The sequence below is a fragment of the Rhinolophus sinicus genome, chromosome 8 (genome assembly GCF_057876585.1).
Source record: "Rhinolophus sinicus isolate RSI-liver-muscle chromosome 8, RSI-T2T, whole genome shotgun sequence".
In the NCBI taxonomy this organism is placed as follows: domain Eukaryota; kingdom Metazoa; phylum Chordata; class Mammalia; order Chiroptera; family Rhinolophidae; genus Rhinolophus; species Rhinolophus sinicus.
The window spans coordinates 43,655,205-43,664,723 of record NC_142508.1 but is presented as its reverse complement, the minus strand read 5'-3'; the positions used below and the strand labels follow the sequence as shown (position 1 = coordinate 43,664,723).

General features: G+C 56.7%; 1 protein-coding gene across 1 annotated transcript; it reads right to left on the bottom strand.

Annotated features, from left to right (window-relative positions):
- Nucleotides 1–628: 628 nt before the first annotated feature.
- Nucleotides 629–7,102, bottom strand: HIPK4 (homeodomain interacting protein kinase 4). Its single transcript, XM_088800745.1, has 4 exons — nt 6,638–7,102; nt 3,186–3,659; nt 1,366–2,199; nt 629–805 (listed from the first exon to the last, which is right to left on the bottom strand). Exons 1-4 carry the CDS (start codon nt 7,100–7,102, stop codon nt 629–631), a joined length of 1,950 nt encoding a protein of 649 aa, XP_088656871.1.
- Nucleotides 7,103–9,519: the final 2,417 nt, after the last annotated feature.

Genomic DNA, 9,519 nt, shown 5'->3' with positions numbered 1-9,519 from the left:
GCATGGATAAGTGCATGGCAAGCCTCTAACATGTGGCAAGGACAGGTCAGCAGCCATTGAGAACTTGGCATTTGGCAAGCTTGGATTGGTACCTGCTGAACACAGAATGTTCTGAGGGTGGGTTCTCGTGTGCCAAGCACTGAGCATATTTAAGAGGAGAGTCAGTATGCCAGGCACAGTCTCCCTCCCAGTGCCACGGCAGCCCAGCCTCCAGCCTGAGCCAATGGCTGACGGTGCAGCATCAGAGAATGGGACCTAGGCACCACCCTGAACCCCACCCCAACGCCAGGCCAGGCCTCACCTCAGGCAGGGAGGACAGGTGTGACGCAGGGCTGTGAACAGTTCTTTATTGAAATAGGCAGAGGCAACAGGGCCAAGGATGTGCTCAGGGCCAGCAGGATGCAGCCCCCTTCCTGCTTCCCTCTGGCCAAGGCGGCCACAGGCCAGACGCCAAAGCCCTCCTGTGTTTGGGGTATGTACAGGCATGCGCCGTGGGCAGGGGGAATGAGAATTTCTGGATAACTATCTTTCTGTAAGAATAATTTGTGCGTTCAGGAGATGGCTCTGAGAAGGGGATGCCAGCCCAGCTAACGCAGCCCCCCAGTGATGGGCAGGGGTAGGGTCACTATCAATGGTGCCCACTGACATGCTGCAGAAAACTGGTGGCCCGGGGCAGACCGTGTGGGTGGGCATGGCGGGGCGGGAGCCCCTGAGCCCGTGGGCCCCTGATGCCCTCCAGGGTCCAGTCCTCGCTCAGCCATTCCCCAACACAGCTGCTAGGGTCGAAGAGCTCAGGGCCTGGCCTCTGTGGGGGAGAAGAGAGGGCATCAGCCAAGAAGCCACCAGCCTGCCCCTCATGGACTCCCTCCTGTCCCACTTGAACCCTTGTCACTTCCAGAGGGCGATTCTGTACCTTTGCAACCCTCATCACATCCTGGGGGCTTTGATAGTGTGTCCTGAGACCACAATGTGTCTTGAGGGTGTATTAATGTCTGCTTTGTCAGATGAGGCTTTGTCACATCTTGAAGATGGGTGAGCATGAGCTGAGAGGACTTGTTCTTAGCGCTGGGCCTTTATCACTTCTTACAGGTAGATTACTGTGTTCTGAGTTTTTACACAGCCTTACGGCAGATGAGTATGTGCAAAACCTTGTTACATCCTCATTACATCCTGAATATTGTTTAATGTGTGTGGAGCCTCGTCACATCCGGAGAGTGGGCTAGAGTGAGTTGGACTCAGAGCCAGCTGCAAGCAATGCAGATGTGTGGAAACCAAGGCTGGGTTCACTGTGCCCCCCGCCCCCGGAGCTCTGGGGGAGGCCCTGACCCTAGGCCTACCTGCACCCTGCCCGCCCTCCTAACTTACCTCAGCATCCGTGGTCATGTCCTTCATGTCCGGCCCATCCCCATCCCGCTGCAGGATGGAGGAGGGCTCGGCGGAGGCCCCACGGTGCTCTCCTTCTGCCCAGCCGCTGCCCCGACAGGGCCCATCATCCTCTGGCGAGGCCTGGCTCAGCCGGATGAGGTTGCTGAAGTTGGAGTCAGACTTGGAGCCTGTGGGCGGCTTGCGGGCCTTGTGGCGGCCGGCCAGGCGGCTGCCATACAAGGCCAGGATGGGCTCGGGGCCCGAATCGGGTACCCGACGGCCAGCAGTGGCTGCCTTGAGTGGGGCCAGCACCTCGGGGGTTTCACCCCACAGTCCACGGCCCACCTCCTGTAGACTCAGGTCATCCAGCTGGTCGATGGCCCGCTGCATGCCCGGTGCCTTCTCCTCCCAGAAGAAGGGCCCACTGCCTGTCACACTGCCCAAGCCCACGGCCGCCTCCTCCTCAGCCAGATGGTAGTAGGGGGACCCATCTTCTGTAGCGGCCACCATGGGTGCAGGGGGCTTGCCCTCCCCCTGCAGGGAGAGGCGGCAGCTGCGCAGCGACAGCTGGTAGTAGCGGGTGGTCTCGTGGGCACTGCGCAGCTGCTGCATGGACACGAAGGGGTGGCGCAGGGCAGCGCTGGGGCTGATGCGTTCGTGCGACTCCCAGGTCAGCATGCGCTTGATCAGCTCCACCATGCTCTTGAGGTCAGCGTGCTCGGCCAGCGCCTCACGGTCCGGGAAGGTCAGCCGACTGGCTGCCCCACTGCCGTTCACTGTCTCAATCTGGTCCAGTGACTTGAGCATGTACTTACGGCGCTCCAATGGGCGCACCTAGAGGGACACGGCAGGCAGGGGTTGACAGGGAGTCCAGGCTCTGGGTCCCGGGCACTCCTGCCGTGGGGCTCACATATGACCCCCCCACAGCTTCCAGTCTGCCCTCCAGTCTGGCCCAGAGCTCTCTTGTTGCTATGAAATCCACACACCTGAACCCTGACTTCCAGTTCTGCCTGTGATCTGACTTGGAGCCCTCTTGCTGCTGAGAGGGCCGCTCCTGCTCCCTAACACCAGACCCCCTCTAGTCAAATTCAGAGCCATCCTCCTGCTACATGAAGGACACCTGACTGTCTTCTTTGGTCCTATCATCTAACAAGAGCTCTCACTCACCCAAGTTTCACACCTCACCCCAGACCGCCAGTCCTCCCCAGAGCCGTGGGTCCAGCTGCTACCAGCCACTACGGTAGTAGAGAGTGCCCTAAACCACGAGTCCTCCTTGGAATCAAACCCAGACCCCTCTTGCTGCTACAGCCCCCACACCCGATCCCAGCCCCCTGGGCCTCCCAGTTGTCGAACCTTCTTGCCACACTAGTTTGACAACCCCCAGGCAAGGAACTATCAGAGGAGCTGCCATAAACTTTCAGTCCGACCTTTCGCCTCAGACCTGTCTTGCTATGACAGCTCCCAAGGCTGGCCCAAACTACCCATCTTCTCTGCTATCTCACCCAGACTCTTGCTGCACACGTGTGATGGCTGCGGCCACAGAAGTAGCAGACAGGCTGACTTAAACCTCCAGCCCCACCTGGGACCTCACTCAGGTCCCTCACACTGCACTAGTTTGAAGAGCCCAGATCTGAAGCTGGCAGAGGAGCTGCCCTATCCCTTGTGTCCAACTTAAGGTATAACCCAGATCCCTCTTGCTACAGCTGCCCCTACATCTGACCCCAAAGATTCCAGTCCTCCCTGCAGTCTCACCTAGATCTGCCTTGCTTCAGCAGCCCCCAGAGTGACCCTCACACTTCTAGTCCCACCTTTTATCTCACCCAGACCTCTCTTGCCGTGACAATCCCACAGCTGTCATCAAGCTTCCGGTCCTCCCTGGATTTTTTCTTGATGTGGCAGCCCCCACACCGACTACCCTCACTCCCCGACCCCCCTACCTTGGTCTCGGCCAAGTAGTCGGCTGAGGACTTGAGCTGCCAGGGGTTGGTGGCGTCAGGGTGAGAGTTGCGCTTGAAAAAGCGGTGGGCCTTGCGGGCAGCGTGCAACAGGTGGGGCTTGGGCAGGCCCTGGGTCTCACAGATGTAGCGGACCTGGTCGTACTCATTGTTGCCCGGGTAGAGCGGCCAGCCCAGGTGCAGCTCTGCCATGACACAGCCCAGTGACCACACATCCACCTTCTCACAGAAGGGCAACCCCAGGAGAATCTCGGGGGCCCGGTAAAAGCGCGACTGTATGTACGGCTCCTTCACGTAGCGCACCTCACTGAAAATGCTGGCTGAGCCGAAGTCGATCACCTGTGTGGGAGTAGGGAAGCCAGTGGACAAGGTGAGGGGCAGGGCCAGTCAATCTGGGCCTACCTTGGCGTCTCTCCCCAGTGTCTGTCTGCTTCTGCCATCAGACTGTCTGTCGCTGTGTCTATGAGTCTTTAGCTCTTGTTTATGTCCCAATCTGTCTCCTCCAGCCTTTGTCTCTGGTTTATGTCTGTGTCTCTGTCTCTATTTCTCTCCTCTAGAGTATGCCTGTGAGAGTTAGCACCCCTCTCTTTATTTCTTACCCCATACCTTGTCCATCAGCAAATCTTGTTGGTTCCACCTTCTGAACAGATCAAGAATCTGCCCACTGTGCATCCCAGCCACAGCCCCCTCCCTGGTCCTATCCTCCACACGTCATCTCTTGCTTAGACTGCTCTCCCTGCTCCTTCCCTCTGTCCCCCGGTCTGTTCCTCACATACGCCCTGAGGGATCGTGTGAACACCTGAGTCAGGTCACGTTCCTGTCTTCCTGTGGCTTTAGACCACATCCTGTGATAACACATCCTATGATAAAAGCCAAAGCCCTCACTGCAGCCCCGAGGCTCCTACAATCTGCCCCTTCTCTGCTCTGCCCTCAGCTCCTCCTACTTTCCCCTCACTCACCCCCAGCCACACGATTCTCTCACTATTCCGTGAGCAAGCCAGACACATTCCCAGCTCATGGCCTTTTCACTGGTTGTTTCCTCTGCCTGGAATGCTCTTCCCTCAGGTGTCCACATGGCTCCCCCTCTCACCTCCCCAGGTCTTTACTCATGTCACCTTCTCAGTGAGGCCTCCCCCGGCCATCCCATTAAAAACAGCACCCCCTACCCTTCCTACCCCCCTTCCTGGTCCTCTGCTTTTCTTCACAGCTCTTAACACCATTTCACAAATTACATCTTTTATCTTTTAATTGAGTTCATTATTTTTCTAACCAACTAGGATGTCAGTCCCACGAGGGTAGGATTTTGTCTGTTCACTGCTATGTTCCTAGACACCTAGAATAGTGCTTGGCACAGAGCAGGGGCTCAGTAAAGAATGAATGCATGAATGAATGAGCTTTTTATCCGTAATTTTCTTTCTCCCTCTCGTTCTTTCTTTGCCTCTTCATCGCTTATCTGTGTCTCTCATCTCTCAGTGTCAATCTCCATCTCCGTCTCTGTATTGCCCGCTAGGAAGACACCTCCCTGAAGCTCAGGTTCTCCTCAGCCTCAAGCACTGTTACCCACAGGCCCTCGTACATGGCGGGAGCTTGACGAACACCTGTTGAACTAACACTGTGAATGGCTAAAAGTCCTTGTCTCTCCCGATGCGTCTGGGAGGAGCTATCTGCCATTTTCACTCTGAATCTCCAAGACTCTATTTTGGTCCCTACCTCAGTTTCCCTCTCCGAGTTTCTCTGCTTTTCATTCAGCCGTCCCTTAACTTCTATTTGCAGAAGGTGGTAGGACAAAATGGTCATTAATTTGAATGCAGACTGCCAAGGCCCGAATCTCAGTGAGCTTAAGTGACCCTGGGCACTCAGTGTTCGTGGGATTCATTCATTCGTTCGTTCATTCCGCAAACACGGTAGGGTGCCAACGCTGGCCAGCTGTTGTGGATCCGTCCTGTCGGTCTCCTGCTGTATTTGTGGGAGTCTCTCCTTCCTTGGGTCTCTGTCCTTTTCTCTCTCAGAGCAGAATGCTCTGCCTCTTCCTGTCTCTGTATCACTCTGGGTCTGACATTTAGCACAGACTCCGTGACAGTGCTGGGCTGGGAGATGCCAAAGATAGAGTGGTGCCCTGCCCTCATGGTGCTCGTTCCGATCCATCCCCGGATGGTAGTAACAAACGCAGAAGCAGGCAGAGGGGTCACAAGGGTTTGTGACAGTGCAGAGCTGCCTCTGTCACCCAGCACAGGGTCAGGCCCAGAGCAGGCATTCAGTAAATGTCTTGCCGGTTAAACTTACTGGGATGAGGAATGGTCCTGCCATCCTGCTGGTCAGGCTAACAGGTTTTTGTCCCCCCTGAAGCCCTCTCTTACAGTTCATGTGAGATCTGTCAGCAAATCCTGTCGTCTCCAACTCCAAAATCTACTCAGACCCACCCACGTCCCCTCTTCCCACTGTGCCAACTCCAGTCCCACCCTCTCACGTCTCCCACCTGGACTGGTGCAGTCACCTCTCACTGTCTTCCTGCTCCTGCCACCTCAGTCTGTTCCTTTCACAGTCAGGGGACCTGTGAACACCTGAGTCAGAACATGTCCTCCTCTGCTCAGGATCCTCCGGTGGCTCCATCTTACACAGAATAAGACCTAAGTTCTCACTGTGGCCCACAAGGCCCTGTACAACCCGGCCCCTTCACCTCCCTGCTCCCATTTCCTCTCTCTTCACCTCAGTCATTCAGTCACACTGACCTCCTCAGTGCTCCTCAAACACACACACACACACACACACACACACACACACACGGCTCACTCCTACCTCAGGGCCTTTGTACTGGCTATTCCTTCTACCCAGATGCTCTACCCCAAATGTCTACATGGCTCCCTCCCTCCTTCAGGACTTCCCTCAAATGCCACCTCAGTGAGGCCTCCCTGACACTACACAAAGTTTTACTCATCACCCCCCCACCCCCACATCAACACCCCATATCATCCTCCTCCCTACTTCATATTCACTCACATACCATATTATACTCATTTATCTTGGCGACTCTATCTCCCCAATAGAATGTCAGCCCCACAGGACAGGGCTGGGCCAGAGGAGCTGAGCTAAGAATTGAACAAGAACAGAGAGGCCTTAGGGGTAGGATGGAAAAGGTGTCAGAATTGGGACAGAGAGTTGGGGAGGATTTCAGGGCCAGGAGGTGGACAGGGAGGGGGAGACCTCAGGGCTGGGAGGTGGGTCAAGGGAGACTTCAGCGTCCGGGGAGCGCACAGGTCTGAGGGAAGCCGGGAGGAGACAGGAAAAAGGGACGCTGCGGCCCCTGGGCAGCCCCTCACCTTGACCCTGAAGGGACAGCGGGTCTGGTCCACCAGCATGATGTTTTCGGGCTTGAGATCCGCATGGATGATGGCCAACTCCTTGAGCCGGGCCAGGGCTCTGAGCACCTGTAGGGTGACCGTGCGGATGTGGCGGGCAGGGAGGGGGGCAAAGTTGTTCTCCTTCTGGAATTCAAAAAGGTTTTGCTCCAACAGCTCGAAGACCAGGTAGAACTTGAGGGCGTCATGGAAGAACTCAAGGAAGCGGATGACGTGGGCCTCCTCGGGGTCCAGGCCCCTCATGCAGCGCAGCAGCTTCAGCTCGTTCTTGATGATACGGTTTCGATAGGCGTCGTTCTTGAGGATCTTGATGGCCACCATCTCGCCTGTGCTTCGCCGCCAGCCCTTGGCCACCTCCCCGAAGGTGCCCTTGCCCAGCACCTCGATGATGTCATAACAGTCAGTCTCGGACTGGATGGTGGCCATGGTGCTCCTGCTGTCAGACACCACCCTGCCACCCCCCCCTCCCCACAGGGTCTGCCTGGTAGCCCCTCTCCGCCACAGGCCCTGGGGTCCCCCCAGTGGGGGAAAGACAACTGCACTCGTGTCTCCGCCTTCAAGGTTTGCACCTGCCTCCCTGGCACCCCCAGCCCCCTGTGCCACACTGCGAGTCTGCCAAGGGCTGCACCCCTCCCCCGAAGCCCTCCTGGCTTGGGATGAGGGGTCCCAGGCCCCCTCAAATGGGTTCCAGCGTTGCTGAGTGGCTCTGGTTCTGTTGTTGGAGACCTGAGCCCCTGGCTGGAATGGGGGTGGGGTAGCAGGTCGAGCCCCCTCCCCCACCCAGTGACGGAACCCTGAAGAGGCTGGACAGGTGAAGGGTCGACTGAGAGAGGAGTCTGATGGTGGACCTCAGGCAGAGGAATGGGACATTCCCAAACAGAGCTGAGGAAAAACAGGCTTTCTGAGCTAGGAGTGTGTGTGTGTGTGTGTGTGTGTGTGTGTGTGTTTTCAGAAAGCGTCTGCCCCAGCCTGTGGATGACATGGGGTAGGTGTGGCTGAGGCAGAGCCAGGTTGTAAAAGGTCTTGAATGCCAGGCTAAGGAGTTTGGACATTGTTCTCAGGGCACTGGGGAGACACAGAAGGCCTTTTGAGCAAGGGAGGGAATGTCAGATTTGAATGTCAGAAAGCTACTGTGTGAAGAAGAGTGGATTGGAGGGAGCGAGAGTAGGAGAGCTGGTGAGTGGGGGAGAAGGCTGGTGGATGAGATACTCAGAAGGCCAGGAGGCCAGGCTATGGGACTGCAGGTTGTAGGGAAGGGAGTGAGCCATCCAGGACAAGGTCCAGGGCTCTGGCCTCGGCAATGGTGGAATGGACTCTGAGACAGGGGCATCGACAGGAACACTTTGGGGGAGAGGATACTTAGGTCACATTAGGAAATTTAATACTGAAACGTTTAAATGCAAATTGAGTGTTTTAGAAGCCTTATCTGATCCTTACAACATACATCTTAATAGCTCCATTTAACGGAACAGAAAATCAAGGCACAAAAAAGTTTTAAAAATGCCTAAGATCACCCAGCTGGGTGCCAGAGAGAGGCTTTGACCTCCAGCAGTCTGGCTCTAGAGCCAAGATCTGAACCACCACGCCACACACCCTCCCAGGACCCAGGAGAGAGCCAGGGGAGGCATGCAGAGGCCACTGAATCCCCTCATGGACCCAGGAGAGAATTTGAGAATGATTACACACAGGTGAGGAATGGAAGACTCCGGGACAGGTCCCAGGGTGGGTGTGAGCGTGGGTGAAGGCCTGGGGGGGTGTCCTGAGTGTTCAAGGGGCGTGAGGAGCGAGGAGTGGAAAAGAGAGAGAAGGGAGTGTTCAGGAAGGAGGAAGAGATCCTGAGAAGTCAGGACAAGAGATAGAGAGGAAGCCCCTGGCATGACCACAGAGAGGTCCCTGAGGACACTGAGAAGTCAGCCATGGTGGGAGGAAAACCCCAAATGCTAGGGGGCTGGTCAAGGGATATGCACCATGAGGGCAGATAATTCCTGCCATGTTTGGTGGAGAAAAAGAGAAAGCATGTGACAGGGTAGTGACTCAAGGGGAGGACAGCTTGAACGAAGAAGGTGCTAGAGTATAGGTGGGTGGTCTGTGACAACTCAAGGGCATGGCCCTTCATTCTCTAGAATGGGAGGGTGGAGATGTGAAGAGAGTGGAGGGGTGGATATGGGAACGTCAGGGGGAGATTTGGGACTGGATAGCATGTCTTCTGGGGCATGGCAGAGAGATGCAGGGGAGTCTGGAGACCCTGGTGGAGGCTTAGGGGGTTTGGTCCCTGGGAGCTGAGGCCCAGCTCCGATGGGGACTGAGCACCCTGGGACCTAGTCCTAAGAGGCAGCTGGGTGTCTGGAGTGAGCTCTGAACCCACAAACCTGAAGAGGGACCAGGAGGAGCCTTCTGGGTGGGGCCGGGTGGACAGGGCAATCAAACCAGCCGTACAGGAAAGGGGCAGCCAGGATGAGGAGGTGCTCTTGTTGGTGGGGAAGTGGCCAGCAGAGGGCAGGTGGGTAGCAATCCTTCTGCTCTGTTAGGGCCCCTGGAGCTGTCCTGGCCAGAGTGGGCGGGCTTTCCCAGGACAGCTGGAGTCGCAGCAGCATGGTCCCAAAGCTGTGCTCCACTGGGGCACTTTCCAGAGTCCTGCTCAGAGGTCCCTGGGATTTCTGAAGGGCCAGAGCAGGCCCCCGCCCACCGGACCCATCTTAAGGCCTCCTTGACGCTCCTCAGACCATGGGTGGCCTGTCTCCCAGCCACAGACTCCCCTCAGGCCAGGCTTCAGTTCCCCCTCCTTCCTCCTTGGGGCCTTCTTTCTCTGCACCCTCCTCACCCTCCCTTGTCCCCCCACCCCC